This window comes from Etheostoma cragini, chromosome 2, assembly GCF_013103735.1.
Source record: "Etheostoma cragini isolate CJK2018 chromosome 2, CSU_Ecrag_1.0, whole genome shotgun sequence".
NCBI classification, from domain to species: Eukaryota; Metazoa; Chordata; class Actinopteri; order Perciformes; family Percidae; genus Etheostoma; species Etheostoma cragini.
Genome location: NC_048408.1, coordinates 22,353,794 through 22,378,726, shown reverse-complemented (window position 1 = coordinate 22,378,726; position 24,933 = coordinate 22,353,794). Strand labels below are relative to the sequence as shown.

The window sequence follows — 24,933 nt, the reverse complement described above, 5'->3', positions numbered from 1 at the left end:
ATGAAATAGTAGCCTATATGAGAATTACATGAGAGGTACAATGGGGCTATGACTAACGATGGCTTCTCTTTAAACATTAGCCTACTGGAAAAGAGCAATATTAAAACAATGTGGACGTTTTTTAAGTCTTCATTTTTTTCTTGGGTGGGTTGATTATTTTGGACTTTTCTTTCATTACTATTTTTATTAAACAAATGAACAGTGGGGGGCAGCAGCACGCAACGATTTTTAGTCTGCCAAAAATCCAGACAACAAACAGCGAAGAAGAAAAAAGTGACGTACTTCCTATAGCCCAGTCGCTCCCGGGTCATGTTGGTGTTCTCGGAGAAGAAGAAAATCAAACTTTAACCGACGTTCTTGAAGACAGGCAACGTCGAGGCGTGTGAGGCAACCCGGGAACACAGTTAGCCACAGCAAAGTGCCGAGTGACTTGTTAAACTTTGTTCAGCTAACATTACATAGTTGTCGGGTCAAGGTGTCTTAGGCGATAACGCTATGGCCAAGGTACAAGTCTTAAATGTTGCTGTTCTGGACAACCCGAGCCCATTTGGAAATCCCTTTCAGTTTGAAATAACTTTTGAATGCATGGAGGATTTACCGGAAGGTGGGTGTTTTCAGCTAACTTGTACCGTTAATGACAGTTATCTAGCTGCTCATTTTTTATATGTTAGCTAGCTATTGAGTAAACGTTACTAGCTAGCTATCTCTCTGGGCGCATTCTGCTTGAATTGTAACTTATACGTTGCAGGTTAATGGGGTGCATCATAAGTTATTTAACGATGTGTTGTTCGACGATAAACCAATATTAGCTGTCGTTGGGGCTGGTTAGAAATATTTCGTTGACAAGTTGTTGAAAATTGGCGCTGGCGCGTTTGTGCTCAACGCCCCGCCTCCAGCCTGAGGTGATTGGTTCGTAGACGTTCTTTGGAGGTTTTTTCCGAGACGCTGATTGGTTGATTACTTCATGTTACTGTAGCAACAGACTGTGCCACGGGTTGCCGCGAACGGCGGTAAATGCTAGAATGTTGATACCGAACGTAACTGGCATACTGCGCAAGCGTGTACACTAGCTAATGTTAGCAGTAAGCTATCAATGGAGGGTTATCTAGGGTAAAAGACAGGGTTTGGTTAGGGTTACATCTCGTTACCACTTCAACACGTCTTCATGTATAATGAATTATAAAGTAGATTATTGCTGCATTTGGCGTCATGTTATAACCACAGCGTTGCGTTGTAGCTGGGTTCAAATAACTGTCTGCGTTGACGCCTGCGCGCATGCCCGTGTTGTTACGTTTGGTATCAACATTCTAGCATCTACCGCAAACAATGACAAGCAATGCATATCAAAAGTTTTCACTATTTGCTATTTTAGAAGACATCAGGGAAGCAATAGCATACACTGTCAATGCATACGTTTAGTTAACTTGTGGTGACATTAACACAGTGCATGCTGTCAGTATCGAGCAAAATCAGTCTTATTTTTTACCTGCTGATATTTGGCCCTAAGTGGAATTGGAATTTTTATAAACTTTTTAAGGTTATGTCACTTCATATAACATGAAATTACAACACAATACTTAAAACAAGTCACATGTACTTGTATTTCTCACATTTTAGTCGAAATATAAGCTCTTTTGTACTTGCATTTGAACAAATGCAAATGCTTTGCTTTGTAATCAGCCAGTACGGGTGGGGAAATGAAGGGTATTAAAATCAGCTTAAAGAAAACTATACATTAATCCAAACTGATGTTTTAATTATGTCAGCACCACAAACTTAATTATTTTCATCTCATTTGTATCGTGGTGGTAGCAGAAGACTCAGCAGCAGATATGAAAAGGAAACAATCTGCCTGGCTAGATATTTTAGAAATGCACCAATCAGACTTTCACCCCTGAAACCGACCCCTAACTGAACACACTGAACTCTGTGTGATGGCAGATCTGGAGTGGAAGATCATCTATGTGGGATCAGCTGAGAGTGAAGAATACGACCAGGTTTTGGACTCTGTACTAGTTGGCCCGGTACCGGCTGGCAGACACATGTTTGTGTTTCAAGTAAGTAAGCTGTGGTCACACATGTTACTAGGTCTGATTTGTTATGGGGAAAAATCATATTACCATGACCATTATTTTGGTCAATATCACGATTATTTTACATAATTACTAATAGTCTTTTAGAAAGAACTGTTAAAACAATCAACAGTGGAAACACCTTGAACTGTGACATTTCCTTTAATACTCTTCCCATTTGAACACTCATTTTTTACACATTTTTATTTTTTTATACAGAACACGAGACAAAATAAGAGTTTAATTGCAAAACATAATGTGAAAAAATGTCTTTTCTCAATACTGATTTGTGATCCAAGGCACAAATCATAATGGCTATTACAATTTGGATTAATGATACAGTGCTACATGTTACCTCTAATCTTATACCGCTAGAACGTAGAAGCCAATGACTACTGTGACTAAAATCTAAGAAATGTTGGTAAATTATTTGATTTTCCTGGTTTGGCTCTTCATTTTGCTTGGTGCTGCATTAATTGCAAGATTTCGACCCCCTTGAAAACGAGATGGTTCATCTAAAGGGGCTATTCTTCAATATATTTCTTCAAATGATTATTGTGGTTTACTTTGATCTGATTTTCTTTCTTTGTGTTCCTGTCTGCCCACTCAGGCTGATGCTCCTAACACAGGGCTGATTCCAGAGAGTGATGCTGTTGGAGTGACTGTAGTCCTTATAACCTGCACTTACCGTGGACAGGAGTTTATCCGCATCGGTTACTATGTCAACAATGAATACACAGACCCTGAACTACGGGAAAACCCACCTCTCAAACCAGACTACACTCAGGTAACACACATGCACTCAGAGATGTTAGTGATTTCTGTCGTAGGGGACCTGCTCGCAACAACCTGTACTTATTGGATTGAATAACAAAACAGATCTTGTTTTCTTATTATTGTAATTTTTTTTTTTTTTTAATACGTGCGTTGGAGATAGCTTAAACATGCTTTACGATACACAGTCTATGCTAATCAGGAAAGGGTCTGCTAAAACACTGTTTCCGCTGACTTCTGGTGCTCTGAAATTGAAGTTTACTATTGAAATTACAAGCAACAGTAGCACCAATAAAGATGTGTAACAGGATCTGTAAATATTTATTGTCATTTTTATTTTTGATTAGGTTGAATTTTATATTACAAATACGAGATCTTGTTTGGTGAAAATCCTGCATTACAAACCGGAGGCATTGAGTTTGATAGACCAGGATGTTTACCAGGTACAAAGGGTTCTGACGTTTGCCCAATTTTGCTTTCATTCTCTCAGCTTCTGCGGAATATTTTGGCGTCCAACCCCCGTGTCACCCGCTTTCATATCAACTGGGAGGGCTCGGCAGACAAGATGGAGGACAGCGAGAATGTTGACCCGTCCCCCAACATTAGTGGCATGCTCCCTCCCTCCTGTTTACCAGGAAAGATGCCACCTCTTGGACTGATGCCAGACAACTCCATGGACTGCATGTAAGAATCATCAGACTAGGATAATGGATGACTTGGTCTTGTATGGACACTCACCCACATCGCAAACTTGACATGGACATTAACAGGAAACAGGGACATGGCTTTTTTTTAAAATACAAAATACACACGTGGGATGGATCTGGAATTGTTAAAAACTGGTTTTGTCTCTTGTGCACTCTCTTTCAACACCGACCCGCACAACCAACATTGCCTTATTTTACCATAACTCTGAGCCAGAGAATGGTTGAGTCATAAGGGGGGGGGTGTTAGATCACCTCATCCTTGCAGCCCTTATACTTGCAAGTCATGCTTATACACTGACGTTGACCTGTTTGGTACCTGTTCTGTGCTGTTTATTTTGTCCTTTTGAGCACAGATCAAAGCAATGGGGAGTGCTCAGCATGTCTGAATAGATGTAGTGCTAGTTGCCCATAAAAAAGCATTTTGTTCTGAAGGTTTGTCTCATCTGAGGTAAGTTTTCAGCATCTGGAGTGCCAGTAGAAATAATCTTGGGCTTGAAAAATAGGCCGCCTCTAGTTGCCTGTTGCCAGAAGTAGCTTTAAATACTGTTAGCTGGATAGCTTGTGTAGCTTACTCTAGCTTGAGTACAACCTTGTGTTGGTAAGTTTTACCCTAAAGTTATCCAGATAACTCACTAAACCCACTGTATCAAACAGACCCTGGTGCAGGTAAGGTTCTTTAAAGTGTTACATAAAATGTATGTCAGTAATTATGCACAAAACATAAAGGTGAAGGAGACAAACAAGAAAAGGATGCTGTAATGTAGTCAAATTTTTGGTGGTTTAGGCTCACTGTAAATAATGTTTTCCAAGCGCTTATTTTGTCTTCAAGATGAGAAGGCATATTTCCTTTTTGTATTTACTATATATTCTCTGTCTCAGTATTTGTAACAAAAGTATTGGGGTTAATAAAGTTTGTTTTGTGAAACTTGTGCTCCTTTTTGATAATCGCATCTTAAACAGCTGCTTTCCACCTTGACTATTGAGGGAGGGAAGAAGCGTGTGTCCATGTGTAAATGTAAATGGAATGTTCTTATATAGCGCTTTTCTAGTCTCAACGACTACTCAAAGCGCATTTACATTCACACACACACTCATACACCGGGGTCGAGGCTGCCATGCAAGGTGCCACCTGTTCATCAGATAAACACTCCCCTCCTTTCTGGCTTCTTTCTTTTTTCCATTTTCATTCATAAAATGCAGCAGCCTCACTCTAGCCTCATGTTGCTAAGCAACTGGAGCACAAAAAGGAGGGGGGGGGGACGCCTGTCTGTTCTTAACCATTTTATCTCTTAGTTGAAGGGACTAACTCTTTCGTCCATCCATCTGTTGTCTCTGTGTGCTTCTCACGTCTCACATTGGCAGGATAATAGCTGCAGGCTAAAAACAGTCTGTGGCATGTAAAAAAAGTGAATATATTTGGCATCAAAATCCATATGTCGCATTGCCTGTCTAAACTGGTGGAAAATAACAGTTTACTTAAGTGCAATTGTCAGGTACTTTTACTTAATTTGATTTCATTTTATGTTACATTATACCTTTTTCTCACCACATTTCAGGGGCTACTACATTACATTTATATCATCAGTTACTAGTTGGTTTGGGGATTCTGATCAATAATACAAATAATACTGCATAAATTATGATGCATTATCAAAGGTTAATATACTGTATTATCACACTTTACAAAATACCCTGTAGAATATTGAATAGCTCCACCTTTTAAAAGCTCTAACATTAAAGTGATTTACACAGCATCAGTAATCATAAGCCAATATATAATGTATTCTGAAGTGGGCCATTCTGTATGAGTACTTTTACTTTTTTAAACTTTAAATTGGTAAGATTGATGTTCATACTTACCTACTTTATACTGGACTTTTTGTGTACTATTTTCTCATTTTACAGACATGTTATTAATCATGACAATAATTTACAATGAAAACAAGTTTGTTGCTGCCTGCGACTAGTTTTGAAAACCAGAGAAATTACTCAATTAACCTGACAGTGACACTGAGCCTGGGTTAGACAATATATGTCAGACAAGCACTGATAATTTCTGAAATTGTCTATAATAGTTATCATCTATAATTATTGAGATGTCACATTAATGTAGGGCTGAATATCTAACTAAGTGCATCTTATTTAGGTCTAACAGTCTGGGTTCCTTTCACATAGAGTAGGTGGCTATAGAACCCTAATCTGATGCTGTCAGACACTGCAGTAGCTGTAGGAATCTCCTATTTATAGCTTGGGTGTTGTTCATGGGCATGGGTTCTTTATAAATTCAGATTTTTACCAACACAAGCTCAAATTATTATTGAAATAAGTTATTCAAATGCAAATCTATGTGAAATTGTGCCTTTTGATGATCCTGATAAAAAGACCCTTGGGCATCTGCTGCACTCGCTCTGTAGCTTGCCTACACCAGGTGTGGGGCATGGATGACATGGATAGCTTTTTTTTTATTAGACTGAAGTTCCATTTAGAAAAACAAACATACAACAAGATAGATGCTGTTGGAGGATTCTGACTGTCAAGGTCGTTCGTAGTACACAGACAGTATGTTAGAAGTATGTAAGACTCTGTGTCTCTCTCTGTGTTTTCATCCAATACCGATTGTAAAAACATTGTCTTTTATTTCCTGTGATTCATTTCCCACCATGCACGGCCGTCTGCGATCTGTTTAGAAGTCTTGCCAGCTACACCGCGCCGCGCTTGTGTTCAATTCTGACCAACATTTCTAAAAATAGCTCGCGGTTGACGTCACTTAGCCAAACGTGTATCAGTCGCTTGGCGGCGCGGGAGGGAGTTTTTTAGGGAAGAGATGGGGGGGGGGGGGGGCATTCCAGTCAACCGCTGCTTACAGCCAATAGATAGCCTCGCATTCACCGAGATTCCCACGGTTCTTCCGCGCCAAGCCAATGGAAGAGAGCTATCGGAGAAAGTGGGCGAGTACGTCGTCGGGAGGAAAATAATCGCTGATGTTCCCGTCGCTTGCTATTTGTAGAGTGGCGGGACACTGCCGTTGTTGATGGATTACGATGGACCAATCAAAACGATAAGTGGAACAGCGCCGTAGAAAGGTGGCCAATCCGTGGCAAGGCTTAAACTGTCAATCTACCCCGGTTCTGGCAAGTAGGAGGGACGTTCGCTCTGCTGTAGTTCCGTCATCTCGCTCGTCTCCGAGGCTACAGGGGGCCAATGTTGATTTGGGCGAATTCCCGTCGTTGTCGGACCCCACTGAGGATTCATTTTTGAAAGCTGGGTTCGGTAACGAAAAGTGGCAGGCATTTAATTGAGAATATTGCATTCCCGTCGTCGATATAGCTGTTTTTTGGGCTGGGGGAGAGGTGGGGAGCCGGGGGGCCTCGCTCGGAGGGGGCTGCAAGGAGGGACAGGAGAAGACTCAATCCTCCGTGTTCAGGCCAAATGCGCCGAGGTCGGCCTGGCAGTCCAGTGAAGCCCCAGCGGCCGAGATACCACAACGATAGCTCCCCGTGGATTTAAACACCATATCCGTCGCCGGTGGTTGATGACCGTGGTGTGAGTGAGCCCGCTGCACCGTTACCGTCTCGCCGTGGCACCGCATCACCAGCTGTCAGGTTATCAAAGCTCTAAACCTCAGAGTAAACGCTTGGTAACCGTTACATCTGGATTTAAGAAATACCGTTCAGACCTAATCGAGCTTAGACCGGCTTGACAAGTCTGTAGGTCGGCCAAAAAGCCACGCTTCGCCCGTTGACAAGTTGTCATCATGGGCAACGCGCCCACGGCCAGGAAGGGCAGCGAGATGGAAAGCGGTGGGTACCGTCGCCAGTACACACCACTCCTGAGCAGCAACTGCTCGGTTACAGACTCGTGAAATGATCAGAGACGATGTGATACAGCAGGCAATGTTAGCTTTACATAACAAGCCATACACTGTTATTAGAGGCCTATTCTTGCATTCCCATTTACTGAGATCCACTCGTATTTCCATGTCAAGTCCTTGCTACAAACGAATTAGCTTGTGCCATGCAAGCTCCCATGAACATACATTAGAATATAGGAGCATTGTAGATGTAAAGGGAATCTCTCTTCAAATGAGGCTCAGAAGTGCTGTTCAGTGTGATAGATAGATAGATGGATGGATATACTTTATCCTGAAGGAAATTAAGGGGTCCATTAGCTTATACACAACATACATACACATAGGCACACAGACATATGACATCCACGCACACATACTACAATAATGCAAAGAAAGATATCAACACTGCCCTTACAGTAAAGTTTTGTTGTAGCATGTTTAAAGGACCAGTGTGTTTTCAATTTAATTTTAGTGGATGCATAGGTAGGGTGAAGCAGAATGTAGGGCTTTTTCCATTGCCACATCTCTGCATGAGCTGTGAAACAGCCAACAGCACTTGTCTGCAAGCATCTTGGAATATTCACTGTACTAAAATATTGGCAACATCCCAACACTGTTTGCTGTACCAAAACTCCAATGTAACGTTGCTATTATGAAGAAGTATGGAAGTATGCTAATTTCTGAGGCCATTGGAGTGTTGTATTTATTTAAACAGTTTAAACTGTTTTTATAAGGTACAGACATTTTTTTTTTTTTAGCAGTGAGGCATAATCAATGCATATGTTAGTGTCTATTACATACAGTCAGTCTGGGTATTCACTGCCTGTGCTGGATATGTGTATGCTGCAACCATGCATTGCTATTTAAACAGTGTCCTTTCAACAAGACAAGTTTTTCAAAGAGTTAATGAAATGGGATTTTAGAAGCTCCGAGGTATCCTACTATTTGTTTTTTGGTTTCTTTCACTTGTTACATAACCTACTAAAGCCTTTCTCGTGATTTTGTCTTCCACAGTCAAGGAGTTCCTTGCTAAAGCCAAAGAGGACTTTCTCAAGAAGTGGGAGAACCCTGCACAGGTTAGTGTTCTTCTAACACAACGGGAACGGGGCATATTTCCTGCATGAATTTGCATGCATAGGAATTTTTCATTTCAATTCTGTTTTAGGCTTAGACTTAGACTTCTGTTTAGTCTGACTACATATATGAAATTCATATGTGGTATGCTCTCTACGATTCCTCTTAAAAAATAAAAGTTGTCACTTGGCATGGGCCGGTATATGAATCTGTCGGTATGATGACCTTCAGCATAAAAATAGCAGTTTCACGGTATTGCAGCATTGCAATTACAACTTAACATTTTTTTTTTTTTTTAAATGTCTGGGTAAAAAAGAAACAACAGTATGATGGAAAATGTTAGCAGTTTCGAAACCTTGATGTTTTCAAACTGCGGTAAACCTTGAAACCGGTAACCGGCCCATGCTTAGTTGTAGCCATTGGAATTTCACTTGTTTTCTATATTTATTGTGCACCACAAATTGGTATGTTTTTTTCCTGTATATTTGTATGATGACATGAAGCAAGTGGCTCATACAATATGTAGGGGGATGATTGACTTTTATCATTTATTAATTTAGATTAAAATCCTATTCTTCTAAGTCTTATCTTTTCTCACATTCCTGTTGTCCAAGTTATGTTTTTTTAATGTGAGTAAGTTTTGTCAAATGTAATGTAAAGCATTCAATTGGACATTAAATTTCCTATTTTACTTTTAAAATTTTATAATCCTTTCATGTGTTTTAGAAAAATATTCTTGTTTACATTGTGGTATTGATTTTTAACTCATCCAACCCTAGAAATATTATGTAAAAAGTTGGATTGTGATCTTTTAGACATATTTTACAGACACAGTTAAGAAAATTAAAATACACGTAAGATCTGTATCTTGTAGGTTCTTTACACTGAAGAGTATGGTATATCTATCTTTCTCTTTGACTCACAAAGTTATGAAAAATAACACACTTTTAAAATGTAAACTTTATATTGATGATCTCAATCAGGACAACTTTTACAGGCTTACATAATAGTATTACATATGACTGGGATCTATATTAATATTCTGTACAATACATGTACAACACATCCAGGATGTACTACACATACAGTGGGGCTCGAAAGTTTGGGCACCCCAAGTCAAACATTTGTATTAATGTGCATAAAGAAGCCAAGAAAAGATGGATAAAAATCTCTAAAAGGCATCAAATGACAGATTAGACATTTGTATAATATGTCACCAAAAGTTAGATTTTATTTCCATCATTTACACTTTCAAAATCCATTTGTAGAAGCCATCCTCTCTTTAACTTCAGCTTTTTCACAGATGACATCAAGTTAGCGTCCAAAATTTGCTGAAACTTTATTGAATCAATTTTTCCTTCTACTCGTGAAATGTTCCCCGTACCAATGGCTGCAATACAACCCCAAAGCATGATTGATCCCCCCCATGCTTAACAGCTGGACAGAGGTTCTTTTCATTGAATTCTATGCCCTTTCTTCTCCAAACGTACCTTTGGTCATTCCGGCCAAAAAGTTATATATTAACCTCATTGGTCCACAGAAATTGTTTACACAATGCATCAGGCTTGTCTATATGTTCATTTGCAAACTTCAAATGCTGATTTTTATGGTGAGGACGTAGAAGAGGTTTTCTTCTGATGACTCTTCCATGAAGACCATGTTTGTACAAGTATCTCTTTATAGTGGAATGGTGTACCAAAACTCCAGTATCTGCCAAAAATAAACGTGGGTTTTGACTTGCTTTTCCCACAATCCTGCGAGTTGTTCTGTCCAATATTTTTCTTGGTCTTCCAGATCTTGCTTTAACTTCCACTGTTTCTGATGATGGCCATTTCTTAATTACATTCCAAACAGAGGAGAATGGCATCTGAAAACGCTTTGCTATCTTCTTATTGCCTTCTCCTGCTTTGTAAGCATTAACTATTTTCAGTTTCAGTTTTTTAAAAAACTGCTTTAAAGAACCCATGGTGCTGATTGTTGGGGCAAGGTCAGATGAGTCTGGGCATTTAACACCTTAAGATTGACATCACCTGGTCTTTCCAGACGATGATTGAGAACAAGCCATGACACTGTCAGGTCTCAGCTTTCCAAAGAGGGCGATGTATGCTATAAACTGTGCAGGGTTTCCAAACTTTTGCGGGCGCCATTTTTTTTGTTTTCTGTTGTTATTTTGAAAGTGTAAATGTTTGAAATAAAATGTAACTTTTTGTGACATATTATACAAATGTCCCAATCTGTTATTGATGCCTTTTGGATATTTTTACATCTTTTATTGTCTTCTTTATGAACATTATTAAAAATTTTTTAACTCTGGTGCCCAAACTTTCAAGCCCCACTGTATGTATTAAATACCACATAGACAATAAACACCATGTTTCATATACTATATAAACAGGGATCACTCTATAGTATGCACATATCCCACTCACATACATGTACATTGAGGCAATTCCTCACACATAAAATAGACACTACATGTAGACAGTACATGTAAGCATAGGAAACAGTAGAAAATAAATGTTCACTTCCCACACCACATCCCTCACCATCCCATTTTCACAAAAATCAGCTAACCCTTCTTTTATTTTGTCTGTTTAGAACACTGCTGGCCTGGAGCAGTTTGAGAGGTTGAAAACTCTGGGCACGGGCTCATTTGGCCGTGTGATGCTTGTGAAGCACAAAGAAACGGGACAGCATTATGCCATGAAGATCCTCAACAAGCAGAAGGTCAGTCTGGGTCAGGAGCGTCGCAGTGGGATGGAGAGTGTTAAAATGTCATTTCACAAAACTTTTAAGATAGTCATGGGAAAGATGAAAATTGATATGGAAATTGTACTAAAAGGGCTTCAAACATTTGTGGATATTGGAGGGAAAAAAAGCCCCATCTTTGTATGCTGGTATAAAGATGCGGAGACTCAAATACAGGTGCAAGCCTTTTTCTCCCTTTGAGCCTCTTTGAAACAGCTTGTGCTGAAGCAGACATCATCTGGAGTGGCAGATCTTTATGCAGATCACATTAAGTAAGGTCAGATATAGGCCAAAACATTTCCCAAAATGTCTTATTGTTTTAGTACCGGGGCCTCTGGGGTCTAAATTGGCTTTTTCTATCCAAGCCAAAACAATGGCTTTCACTTATTCCTTAGTGTAAAGAAGTGCATAGCTTAGAACAGTGTTTCACAGTGTTATTACTGCATAGAAACACAAAACATGTTCAATGTGTTAAAGTATTAGTGCATTACGTTTTATAATAATGAACGCCTGTAACATTCAAGTAATTGCCAAATGAATTGATACAAAGCTAAGTAAGACTATCCGCGCCACACAACTCTCTGTATTTCTCAGTCTGGTTAAGTTCAGAAGATTGTGGTGTCCGGTGTCTTTCCCGCACAGAAACTCAAGTGAAGATAATTACCTCTTATGAAAATGTAATCATGTTTCTTTTAATCCTCCCTGTTCTCCTGGATACCTGGAGAAGGGGTGGGGTGAAGCGTGTCACGGAAGGCTTGTATCATGTGGATGCACCGACAGAATTGTTGCCATTACTTAGAATTCCGCATGGGGGAGAAAAAACTACACACTGTTGCTTTAAAGAGACTTGAGATTCTGCTCTGATGAAACAATAGTTTATTCCTGCTAAAACATGATTTCTATTATTGTTATGATACAATGTAAACTCTCCTTCTTCCTCTCTCTTTTTGCCTTTCAGGTGGTGAAGCTCAAGCAAATAGAGCACACTTTGAATGAGAAGAGGATTCTTCAAGCCGTCAGCTTTCCTTTTCTGGTGCGGTTAGAGTACTCGTTCAAGGTACGGAGAATGTGTGTGTGTGTGTGTGTGTGAGCGAGAGATATTGGATAGATTTTCCTTCCATCCATTCATCGGCTTGCTCTCCATTCCCCCATAGCAACTTTTAAGTTGCTATTTGTCTACATTTTTGTAAAGTTAGTCCATTAAAAAACAACATCAATGTTTTACCCCATCACACCCAGTTGTCTTACCTATCACGAGTTGGGATGACACTTCAAACAAATTTGTTATTTTCAAACATAACCTGAACCTTACAGTCTAGTCTTCATTATGTTTTAGTGCAAAGTTTGTTTTTAGCTGAAAGAGACGCAGAGCAGGAACCTCCTAACACATATATTGTATACAAATTTAGTTCCATATAAACATGGGCCAAATGGATGGATGGATATTAATAAAGTATATTATCTAGATGTGTTTTAATGTTAAAAATCCATGTGGAAGGCCTGTTAAATGCTTAAGCTTACTTGTACGTATGTGTGACTGGCTACCATAATGGCATACTTAGTAAGCGTATCATCAATGTTGTTTTTTTTTTTTATGAATAGGCTAATTAATCTTGTCTATGATATGTTGGATTCATGTTAATGTATATTTTCAGACATTTTTAACTAAAAAAATGAAAACTACTCCAAAATAAACATCAAACAATTCATCAGTCTAGTCAGTACTGATAAGGACCCCCTAGGGGTCACGGACCCCCTGTTGAAGATCTAAGGTCTAGGTCATTACCTTGAATCACATTCTCTATAACGTTTTATATTAGAGAGTCTCATCCTGACCGCCAAAGTCTCTATTTGGGTGTTTGTATGTAAAGGTTTCTATTTGTGTTTATTTTGAGGTAATGTGGTAAATTCCTTTTTCAACTGAGAACCCAATCACTGCGTGTGAAGTTAACTTTGTGAGGTGTCAATTATTCTTTACTTAAAGGGAAAATTTGCCACCTTTTAATGTGAATGTCTAATCAATACTGATTATGTGTCTCAGTATGTTTGTGTCCCAATTCGATTCTTTCACGATACATGGGTGCTGTTTCAATTTACATTTAATGCAATTCCAGGACTTTTGCGATTTAATAGTATGGAGTATTGCGATTTTCCATTCCTTCTTTAACAAAAACACAAGATGAATGATACAATTCCCCAGACAATATATCATGAGACATTTTTAAGAACGTATTGTTTAAAAAAAAAATAATGTCAGTCAGTCTGACGTTTATTTAATTTGTGGAGATATACATAATATGTTTTTTCTACATTTTGTTTTGCTGGAAACAGATATGATGTAGTTGCCATTGGCGGTACCATATGAACAAAAAATTATCTAGGTGATTCTTGGGGGGAAAAAAAATAAAAATAATTCTAGGGAAAAGAATTCATTTTAAAAACTTCCCGAAACATACAATTTTCAAATTGTTTCTCCTACCTCTAATATGTATTGTATTGAAGAAATAAATTCCCCATTGTGTGCTAAATTGACTGAGTAAGCGAGTTCTTCTGCTCGCAGAGGTGCGGTAGCTGTGCCTACATGTACCAGGATGCATTGCACGCGAGGGGGCAGGTTGGCGGCTCTCACGACTTCTCCAGAGGCAGTCAAAAAATCCCCCTTCTGGCATTGGTGCTCTTTTCTAGTTTATCTTTGGGATCCTGGAAAAGGTCTCTGGCAAACCTCTGTACAAGTAAATGTGCAATAACTCACGTAAAGCCCCGTTAGAGCAGTCATCGGCTACAGTATCCATAAAAAAATGCCCATGCTGCGTTCATTGCAGCAGAATTATTTCATTTTTGTTGGTTTCGGAGGTCAGTTGGAGCAAAGGCCCCACCAGTTGGTATTGGCTCTGTAGCTCATATCACCCCCACCACAGCCTCTCTCTGGCTGAATACAGATACGGCTGGATACCTAAGTCAGTCAAAACACTGAAAAAAAAACTCTCACCCATAACATCCTCTTGCTGATCAAAATGTAGCTAGTTTGCGACATTGTGTCCGCAGCTACAAAAGCTAAAGTAGTGTATAGTTCTTCTGGACACCAGTAACGTAACCTGTAACTGGAAATAGAGCAGATTTTGCTCCATTTTATGCTAAGCCATATCCCTTGTTCAGATAGATAAGAGATAAGGTTGAAAACTGCCATGGTGTCCTTTTTAAAAGTACAAATATCTGCCTTAGGCCACAATTTACGAAAAGTTGGAGAACTTCCAAAACTGAGAAAATATTAAAGTGTGAAGGAATTTATTTATAGATTATGAATTTGTCATATTTACAAATTTAAAGTTTATTAACATAATGTATACAGTAGTTCTACTGTATATATTGGATATATAATGGTGTAAAATGTCATAATAATAATCCATAATAATATATGATAATAACAATCCAAATGAATAATTTATACAGTACCTATGTTTTTTTTTGTAATAACATAAATAAGACCGCTTTCTCTTTACTCTGGTCAAAGATTAACTCTAGGTAATTCCTGATGCAATAATCTGTCAATTTACAATCTCATCCTTATAATCCCTTTCTTCATCATTGACAATTAATTCTATCAGCGATGTACCATTTGCAAATAAAGAGTGAAATGAATCACAAATTCAGTATCTTCTTCAATATTTTCACACACTAGCTTGTTGGCTTGCTGTACCTGTACAGACTAACCCATCTGTTGGGCAGACTCCAATTAAAACCTTATTCAGGTTAAGCTGTTTAGATGCTCATTGGATGCCCTGGATTTGAATATCCTTGATGCCTCAAATAGACCTATTAACTAAATTTTCCTGTCCACGTGTCTCACCCTGCTCACTGAGAAGAGTCAACAGCAAAACCATATTGGCTTAGTTAGAGTAATTCAACTATTCGAATTGCATTTGCAGGGGTTAACCAAGGGTTGATGCATAGATTGTACAAGTGAGGCTGGCTGCAGTATAGGTTATAAATATCACCCCCTCCATTTTAGCAGATGGGACATGGGCCAAACAAAAGTAAATCAAAGTACACACCCTTCTTAGCAGTCTAATGATTATTCAAGTCTTAATTTTTTCTGAAAAGTTTGTTTTGTATTTGGTGTAGCTAAAAAAACAAGGTGAAACGTCATGATTGAACGTCTGTAATTGACTTGTGATCGGTCTGGTAGGTGTGTGGGCGCATTGGGCGGGGGTTCGAGACGACTCTGGCTCCGAAATTACAAAATGGCGGCACCCGAATCCAGAATATTTTGACTTATGTACAGTGGGAGCAAGTGGTCCATCTTTATGTACAGCCTATGGTGTCAACCTATAAGCATCTGAAGAATGAAATGCTCCTTGACAATATAAAGCTAGTGTTACTTATCTCAGTTAAAGGGTATAAAGAACATATGATTTGTACACCAGGTTTTGGAAATAATGTATAATGTAATACATTATGTATAATAGACACATAGTAGGGTAATAATTTAAATAAATAAGTGGATTTGTTTTACATAGACCCACAAAATACTGTTACCATGTCATCTAGATGCCCATCCTGTGTGTGTATGTGCGTCAATATCTGTGTGTATGTGAGATAGTGTCACTAACGGGCCCTCTGTCTTCCCTTCCCCAGGACAACACTAACCTCTACATGGTGATGGAATATGTACCAGGTGGAGAGATGTTCTCCCACCTACGGAGAATTGGCAGATTTAGGTTAGTGTCTTAGCAATGGCGTTAACGTAAAGCTTACAGCCAGACGCAATGTAATAGGCACATACAGAGGTAACTTGTGGAGCTCTGTCCTCTCAATTCAGCTCTGTTGTCCTCTATTTTAATCTCTTGTGGTCAGTTTTATTTAATTCTATACAACTCTGTTCTTTTCAGGTCTGTTTCAGCTATGTTGACCTCTGTACTGTACTCTCCACTAACTGCTCTCTTCTGTCAATCTCTCTCTCTCTCTCTCTCTTTGTGTGTGTTTGTGTGTGTGTGTGTGTGTGTGTGTGTGCGCAGTGAGCCTCACGCTCGGTTCTATGCTGCTCAGATTGTTCTAACCTTTGAGTATCTGCATGCTTTGGACCTGATCTACAGAGACCTGAAACCTGAAAATCTGCTCATAGACCAACAGGGCTACATACAGGTAAACAACACCTGATGCAATAATATTCAAAAGCTGATCATAAATGCATTACTCAAAATGTCCGCATGGGATGATTTGTCTGCAAAGGCCCGCATTAGGTCTTAATTAATCCTTATACTGTACATCAGTGGGAAGCTTAACAATGTCACAAGACATTTAGTGTACAATGTAAGACAAGGAAAAGGAATCTGAACCATAAAATCTTTAAATCTTAAAAACAATTTTTGCTTGAAAGTAACGTAAGAAAGGGATAATGTCCATCGAGGTGTCCATTAATTCCTGGATTATGGACCCCTATGGCCACACTCCAGGGGCAATATCTCGCTTATAATACCATGGTCAATTACCAAAAATATAATATTTTCATTTGTTTTGCAATCAAATTCAAAGATTTTTCACGGGCCATGACTTTATTTCCATGGTAACTACTGGGGGTTTGACTAATACCTGAAACAAGTATTCTCATTCCATAATATTCTTTTGGAATGGGAATTTTGTTCACTACGCCAGTAAATAGGACAAACATTAGGTACGACTTGGCAGTGGGAGCTATTTCTAGTCCTCTCAGCTCATGGAACCCTTAGGTTAACTTATGAGCCATATCATTATGCTATGAAGATTCAAAGTCCATAGCATTGCATACGGTCGACAAATCATAAATATAATTTGACAGTATGTTTAACAACAAGACTAGCTAGCTATCCAGTCATGTAATTTTACCAAAATCAATATCAAGATTTTCACGAACTAATCCATGTGTACTGCACGCCTGCCTGTAGAAGCGAGTTAAAAAGCAAGTGGGATTTGATTCAAAGTATCGGTAAGTTCAGAGGGCAGTGTAACTTACTTCTTGCAGCTTGTGTGTTACAGTCTCTATCCTGTGGTGCTCAGAGGATGAGGCAATGAAGACTCACACACAGTGTTGTAAATAAGATTTTAGCATTGCACATATTTATTTAGAACAGTGATTAGACAATTTCACTGGAACTACTTGGTAAGTGGGCATTGACAGGTTTTAATGGACACCCGACAGCCTATTAGAATCGGGTATTCAACCAGACTGTGGTATGAATGAAGAATAGATTATTGTAAGGCATTTTATGGTGTTACCTCTCAGTTGAAGGGTAAGAGGAAGTTACAGTAAGCCACAGAGCTTTTATTGTGAGGGGAATAAAGAGTTGTAGCGACTGGCCATGGCTGTGTTGTGGGTTCAGAAAGTGGGACGTGCAGTTTTGTCTGTTTCAGCATTAGAAGCCTGGGTTATCTTTATTTATTTAGTCAAACCCAAGTCTGAGCAACATAATAAACCCTCTGTAACATTATCAAAGAGGTTGCTGACTTATTTTTTTATTCAATGAACTAATTGATTAATTTACTTTAAAAAAGCAGCAGCTTTAATGTTATTTGGCCAAGTAATCCGCTCTGGTGTACAGCAGCTATCATTAGCCAAGTTATCTAGCTTGCTCTCTGTTGTATGCTGTTGATGCAAGATGTAGTTCACCACAGCATCACATTCCTCAACATTTTACAAAAAAATGTTCAGCGATTTGCTGCAAGCTCAATCTCTGTGGCTCGGGATAGTTATGAAATGTTTAATGAGATCTTGTAACCATTGGAGCATCTCTGTAGAACTGTAGAACTTACATAAAGTAACAGGGAACACGTAAAATATGTGTACAATTTACAAATAATTACTTTACTTAAAAAGAAAAAACTGGATATTATTTTATTTTGGCAATCATTGGTTATTTTCACAGTTGTCATAGAGTCATTGGGATGCCAGGACAAAACGTAACACAGCTTTATAGTTGAGACCACGGGAAATCAAAGAGAGTGGGTTCAGCTCTGTTTTCCATACAACTAGTTGCATGCAGTTTAGCAGTGCATTGCATGAAAATAAGATGACAGATTATTGCAGAATAAACAGAATATTTTAAAATGTATTGGTGCATATTTAGAAAGATGGGTGTCCCAGAAATACAAACAATATAAATGTTTTTGCCCCCCACCCCTCAATCAGTGATCTCACACATACGTGTAAGTGTCTAGAAACTATCAGCAACTACCCAGAGAGTGCACAAGCGCAACTATGAAGCCAGTGTGTATATTGCAATTGCTGAGTTGAGGCTGACTTGTAGCTTAGAAAATGCTGCCCTCTTCTGGCAAACAGTCAAATCACAACAGAGGAAAATTCCATTGTTTTCCCCAAGATCCTTGCTCTACTCCCTGTCTGTTCCTCTGTCAATACTGTGTCTCCTTTCTGCTGTTAAAACCCAGCCGGGCACTTTGAGATTGTGTCTGCTTATTTTGTTTGTTTTCCTACTCTTGTTCTTATTTTTTGCCTTTGCTCTTTCTTTTCTCCTCTCAGGTGACAGATTTTGGGTTTGCCAAACGTGTAAAGGGCCGGACCTGGACACTGTGTGGCACCCCAGAATATCTGGCCCCAGAGATTATTCTCAGCAAGGTGAGTCATCATAGTTTTTATCTTGTGAACTGTCCTTTTGTGTTTCCTTTCAAAATAAGATATTGTGTTTTTAAACAAACAATGAGACCAATTTGTTGCACAACACATTACAACACTTTTCTTCCAGGATAGTTGTTTATTTGAAGAATTATAACACATGGTTGCTGTTACTTAAGATGTCGTGGTATTTATGTTCCTACCAGCCAGAGGTTGTTGATTTAGGATTTCAAACCACGCTGGGCATGTAGGCTAAAGGAGCATCTCTGGAGTGCACACAACTCAGATGTTCCTCAAAAGAAAGATGTAAACAGTGAAACATACATTGAAGGACATTTTTTAAATGTTTAACATGCTGTTGTTAACTACTGCATTTGACAGTTTATGGGGGGGGGGGGGGGGGGGGGCAAAGCTGTGTAAATATTTGTCAAGGTTCGACTAGATGTTCTTTGGTGCTATGTAAATACAACGTGTGACGATCATCATGTAGGATGCCCTTGAATAGTTCTCATCTCCATAAAATCACACTGATTTTTCACTAATTGATTGCTGCTAACAACATGCTGTATATAACAATCAGATATTTTCTCTCTGAACTTTTAGATGGGTTGCACAGACTAAATTAGAAAAATAAGATTTATGGGATTAGGGATGCACCGAATCGAGATTTTTTTGGGTCCGGCCAAATACCGAATCCAATGGTTAAGATTTTTCCAAATCCGAAACTGATTACCGAATCCTACTCCCATCCTCAGTCCATTAACACAGGAAGCACATTAATTAAAATTACCATAGGCCTATGTTTACCCTACCTCAAGAGCCAATCAATATCTATAATATTAGCCTTTTACATTTTATAATCCCAGAAAGTAGGCTACCCCCAGGTGTAGGGCTTGCAACTCGTATTCTTTCGGATTTTTCATATGCAAATGTTTTAACATCAGCGATGCTGTGTATTTTTTTAAGGTCCTTGCCACCACGAGACAAATGGGCATTGCATATGGAACATGTAGCTCGACTGGAATCGCCTTCTTTTGACTGAAAGTACTGCCAAACGACACTTTTTCGCGACTTCCAGTTTCACTTTCTTACAGCCTACTGCATTGAACGGTCCACCTACGTAAACACCTTCCCGTAATCAACGGCGGCGTCATCACGTCGAACAGCATAGCGCTTAGGGTTCGGATCGGTGAAAAAAAAAAAAAAAAGGTTCGGCAGAAACCGGAGCCCCTCAAAAATCCCAATATTCACCAAATCTGAAGCCAAAACCTGGATTCAGTGCATCCCTGTATATGATGAATGAAGTTTAATAACAAACAAAAAAACACATTGTCAAAAACAACTTTTAAAATATTCTCTTGATTAACTGTCAATAATAATCTCTTCTTCTTCTTCTCTCTCCTTTCCCCCTTCCTTGTCACATCCCCCAGGGGTACAACAAGGCCGTAGACTGGTGGGCGCTGGGCGTACTCGTCTACGAGATGGCAGCAGGGTACCCGCCTTTCTTTGCTGACCAGCCCATTCAGATCTATGAAAAGATCGTATCAGGGAAGGTGAGCCTGACTCTCTGATTACCAGTATGTCCTGCATTTAATATCTGTACGTAACATTTGGAGTACCCACACCTCATCCACAATCCCGGACTTCTTTCTTCTGGTTTATTATAGAAAATGTTTCAATGTTAGGAATAAACAAAAGAGTTAGAATTACTCCTCAGCGTCAATTTCAATTTGGGTCAAGCATGCCTCTGTACTCTTTGTGGTACTTAACATAGTACAGTATGAGAGGCAACTCCAATTTAGAAAATACTGTCTTCTGTCTTATTTTACTCTGCTGACTGATTTGACTTTTTTCAGCTTAGCTGATAAAGACACATTCTGTTAGGTTTCAGCCAAATGCATCTCTATTTCGTCCTAATAATGTAGGGTCCTTTTATTTATGGAGAGACTTTGTAATGACGTTGCATATCAGGGGTGCTCACAGTAACTGACTGAGCATCAACAAGGCATTCTCAATCTCAGCCATACTTACCTGCTTTATTAAAGGCTAAATAAAATAAAACGTTTGTGCCAGTAGATTTGACCAAGGAAAACCCATTACAGGCTATTTCAAGCACAACTGTAATAGATGTCATGAAGTGACTTTCAGTTTAATTATTCTAGTGTTATATCAAACAGCCGCAGTATAAAACTTGATATTTATTTGAATGTAAATTTTAGTTTCAGCACATTTTGCCTTTTTTTCCCCCACATTGTTTGTCAATCCACACACTCACACCTATAATCTGACTAGTTGAAGGAAGTGAAGCATTAGTTACTTACTCTCTCTGTACAGATGTATTTAAATTGTGATAGATTCATCGATTGCATTGCCTCATTCTACTGCTGCCTCATTCTTCTTCTTGCCTTCTGTCTCAGGTGCGTTTCCCATCTCACTTCAGTTCAGACCTGAAGGACCTCCTAAGGAACCTATTACAGGTAAAAGCAAATATCTCAGTCATTCTGATGTTAAGGCTACCTTTACTTCGTTGTGTGTTCGGAATTTGTTCTAATGTAAATGTGAGAAATATATTTTGCTGTTCTCCTCAGGTGGATCTAACAAAACGTTACGGCAACCTCAAGAACGGGGTCAACGACATCAAGGGACATAAATGGTTTGCAACCACTGACTGGATCGCCATCTACCAGAAAAAGGTAAGTGTGGCTTTGGGTGTAAACGTTGTACATGTGTTACCTTCCCTTCTGTGAAGTTCTCTCCTTAACTAGCTCTTTTAATTGTCCTCAGGTGGAAGCTCCCTTCGTCCCCAAGTTCAAAGGACCAGGCGACACCAGCAACTTTGACGACTACGAGGAGGAGGAGATCCGCGTCTCTTTCACTGAGAAATGTGCCAAGGAGTTTGCGGAGTTCTAGAGCTAGAGAGTGAGAGTGGAAGGAAGTAGGGAAAGTCAAAGGTAGGCTGGTCAAGTGGGAGATGTAAGGAGAGAGTACTGTCTCCTGTCCAATCACAAGCACCAGCTACAGCTACAAAAAAGGGGGGGGAAATGGGATAGAGAAGGGAAAAAGAGCAAGGACACTGACAACCAGCAGTGTTGCCTTTTCTGTTGCGTTTCTGTTGTATTTTATTTATTATTCTGTCTTATTTATGAATCCCTTTACAATGAAGGTGTGCTTCAGATTCATGAGTGTTGGGAACCCCACTTCTTTAGAGTCGCCGCTAGACATTTTCACCCAAGATCTGTCCTGCTCTTTTAATGTTGCATTCATCATTAAGTCACTTTTGGACCACGTCACAGAGAAATCAGTGAGTCTTTTCTAATCTCCTGCAGTCGGTTGGTCATCACATGAAGCCCATTGAGTCAAACAAGTTGAGGTCTCAGTCTGCACAAAGCTTTCTTAAATTTGAACTGATAACTGGGTAACTTGCTCTTTCTTTGGTGAGCAAGAAGAGAATCAAAGTGAACGTTTAAATGAATCCCACTCATTTGCTCTTAAATAACTCATATTTTGCAGTCCTTTTTTTCTTTTGAATATTTAAACCTTCATCGTTTCATATCATAGACAGCATACGTCGAGTCACTGGCATGTTTAGCCAAAAGAAAAAGATAAAGATGATGCATTGTGTGCTCAAACAAGTTTTGGTCAGTGACAAATGGCACTTGTTACTTGTAACTAGATAGTAGTAACAACAATGATATCCTGTCAGGCTAACAAACAAGGAAATTTGGATATGGGAACGTTAATATCTCAGTTTTAATGGTGTTGTGAAGGAACACCATAACATAATGGTATCTCAGGTTTGAACATATCATTTAATAAGACATTTTATCAACATATAGCATTGAGATTAGCAGGTAAGAATACTTACTTATGATATAGATTTGGGAATTCAAAGTTCCGGTTAGCACTAAGAGGAACATGCGGGAATACTAAGACTTTTGGTTAGCGTATTCCACAGTTTCTACTTCCAGAAGATTTGATTTTGCAAACTCAACAACTCTGTTTGGGATTAAAAGCAGTCACTGTCTCTGCTCAGAGCTCACTTACTAGTCAAGTTGATGTGGCATTTTGAACCAACCATTTGGCCTTTCCAACTCCAACTAAGGGAGACTAACTGAGGCAGACTGCTTCTGGCTGGGGGTCAATGGAGCACTTTGATCTGTCATTGAAGGCAGTCTGCATAGTGTGCTTTATGGTCTTTTATAGAGACCTGTGTTTATGTATCTCCCTAGCACCCAGTTCTATTCTGATCACTTTCAAAGTTGGACCACACTCCATGTGACAGTCTTACATGTGACAGCAAACTCGTATTTTAATCTCTGTGTTTACATGCACAGTTTAATTTAAATTTTATTGTGGCGGTGATGATGATGTAAAGATGCCTGCTAATCCATTGAATAAGTTTAAGGTAGTGCACCTGGAGTTGATTAGAACTAGTACTAAGAAGAGACAAAAATTATCTTAGTGCACAGTGCACAACACATAGCTTTTCAGGTGTTCAATGCCTCTTTATAGCGCCTGAGCTATGATGACAAAGGACTCAAGCAGTGCCCAAAATGGTGGTCATTGTAGGATTTGGTCATTCAGAATTTATCAAACAAGACAAAGTGACACGGGTGTCTGTTTCAAACATTCAAATGCCTTTTTCATAGCTGTTTAATGTGCCACCATACTGAAGATATTCTATTTTGGTTCAAACAGGTGCTCTGTTTTTCTGCAATTGCTTTAAAATCCAGATATTTTTGATTCACACAAGTCCTTCCTGTCCAAAACAGTTTAGATATAGAGAAATATAGTACAACATGTGCAGTATAACTGTGCTGTAATATTACATGGCCCCAGGTTTACTGTTTGGTAATTTGATTTAAAGACAAATTAGCTTCTGAATATGCACCATGTCAGCACAGCATTAGAAGAATTAAAGAAGGTCTTAAAGGGACCCTCATTCAGTTCCATGAAACTTGCAAGAGACATGCAGCAGAGGCCTAGATATCCAAACTGTTATGCCATGTTCACGTCATATGGGATGGACGGTAGCAATGGGAAAGATTACCATGTCCACTTGCGAGCGTTTACACCATCTGACAACTTTTCACAGGCTGAGGAGTAGGTCACGTTACTAGTTAACTGACTTTGCATGTATAATCAATGCTGTCAGGGACCCCTCTGATGGGGACTCAAGATGAGCTAAAGAAACAGGATTCATCTAAAGTCCCTTCATGGTGTCAGCTGATATTGTGCTTTAGCAATGTGTATATTCCCAAACAAAGTTAATTTTACATAAACAAACTTCCTCAGTGACCCTGGGGCTTTTGGGGATCTGGGAATCAGGCAATGAGTTGCCCTCTTTGACTGGTTGGTAATACAGCCTCGCCAAAGTCCAGTAAAAAGGTTTTTGACTGGTTTTCTATCAAAGAACTGAGTCACATACAAGGCAACCGACCTGTGACCAGAAAGGTCCATCCTCTCCCCTGTCAACCCCTACTTTTCACATTGATTTTTCTCATTTAGAGAGGTGAAACAGTTGAAAGACATTTCTTTGATCAATCTGAAGTCCAAATCATATTGGCTGATAGACGGCCCTGAGCTGCAAAGTGGATACTTACCTACTTGTAGTTGGTGATTATGGACTTATTTACCAACCTTTTTTTGTTATTATTATTATTATTATTATGACATTGTTGTAAACCACTTGTTGAGACTTCACATTTGCTGTATTTCCTCCATGTCAAGTTTAATGTTGACTATATCATCATGGACAAAAAGTTTGAAGTTATGATACAATATTAGTCTGTGTCTCCTCGATGTTTTTTGCAGTAATACAACTTCCTCTTAATGCAGGCACAATGCTGGTACATACTGTCGCACTTTTTAGGGAAATGAGACCCCAATGTAAACCATGTTAACACCCGCCACACACACATACACACTGACACACTGCAAAAGAAAGCGTCTAAGTCACGGGAATAGTGACATAAAAACACGAAGTGTAATATTTTGCAACATGAGTATCATTCCAATAAAGTTTTACTTGTAAAATTCTACAGAACTTGGGTGTGCTTCCTGGGTGTGTTTATTTCATAGTTCATCTCCCGTGAGTTTGGGGAA

At 39.1% G+C, this 24,933-nt stretch overlaps 2 protein-coding genes across 3 annotated transcripts; both read left to right on the top strand.

The window, feature by feature from the left end:
* Nucleotides 1-262: 262 nt before the first annotated feature.
* Nucleotides 263-11,252, top strand: asf1bb (anti-silencing function 1Bb histone chaperone). Of its 2 annotated transcripts, XR_004659952.1 has the most exons (5): nt 263-604; nt 1,942-2,057; nt 2,683-2,859; nt 3,337-3,795; nt 11,241-11,252. XR_004659952.1 is itself a non-coding variant. In XM_034896687.1 (4 exons), the coding sequence occupies exons 1-4, from the start codon at nt 496-498 to the stop codon at nt 3,532-3,534; spliced, it is 600 nt and encodes a 199-aa protein (XP_034752578.1). In that variant the 5' UTR covers nt 263-495; the 3' UTR covers nt 3,535-3,961. The 2 variants fall into 2 exon arrangements, 1 of the variants encoding a protein (XP_034752578.1); XM_034896687.1 differs by lacking the exon at nt 11,241-11,252 and having other exon boundaries at nt 3,337-3,961.
* prkacab (protein kinase, cAMP-dependent, catalytic, alpha, genome duplicate b) lies at nt 6,449-24,864 on the top strand. Its single transcript, XM_034896241.1, has 11 exons — nt 6,449-7,353; nt 8,418-8,479; nt 11,076-11,204; nt 12,184-12,282; nt 15,861-15,943; nt 16,241-16,367; nt 18,736-18,831; nt 20,259-20,381; nt 21,246-21,305; nt 21,417-21,521; nt 21,613-24,864. The coding sequence occupies exons 1-11, from the start codon at nt 7,308-7,310 to the stop codon at nt 21,736-21,738; spliced, it is 1,056 nt and encodes a 351-aa protein (XP_034752132.1). The 5' UTR covers nt 6,449-7,307; the 3' UTR covers nt 21,739-24,864.
* The last annotated feature ends 69 nt before the right edge of the window (nt 24,865-24,933 follow it).

Bases quoted from the DNA above. Each gene is read 5' to 3' on its own strand.
- asf1bb (XM_034896687.1), top strand. From the start codon at position 496: ATGGCCAAGGTACAAGTCTTAAATGTTGCTGTTCTGGACAACCCGAGC. The intron at 605-1,941 runs GTGGGTGTTTTC...GTGTGATGGCAG, and splicing joins CATGGAGGATTTACCGGAAG to ATCTGGAGTGGAAGATCATC. The intron at 2,058-2,682 runs GTAAGTAAGCTG...CTGCCCACTCAG, and splicing joins GACACATGTTTGTGTTTCAA to GCTGATGCTCCTAACACAGG.
- prkacab (XM_034896241.1), top strand. From the start codon at position 7,308: ATGGGCAACGCGCCCACGGCCAGGAAGGGCAGCGAGATGGAAAGCG. The intron at 15,944-16,240 runs GTTAGTGTCTTA...GTGTGTGCGCAG, and splicing joins CGGAGAATTGGCAGATTTAG to TGAGCCTCACGCTCGGTTCT. The intron at 21,522-21,612 runs GTAAGTGTGGCT...AATTGTCCTCAG, and splicing joins TCGCCATCTACCAGAAAAAG to GTGGAAGCTCCCTTCGTCCC.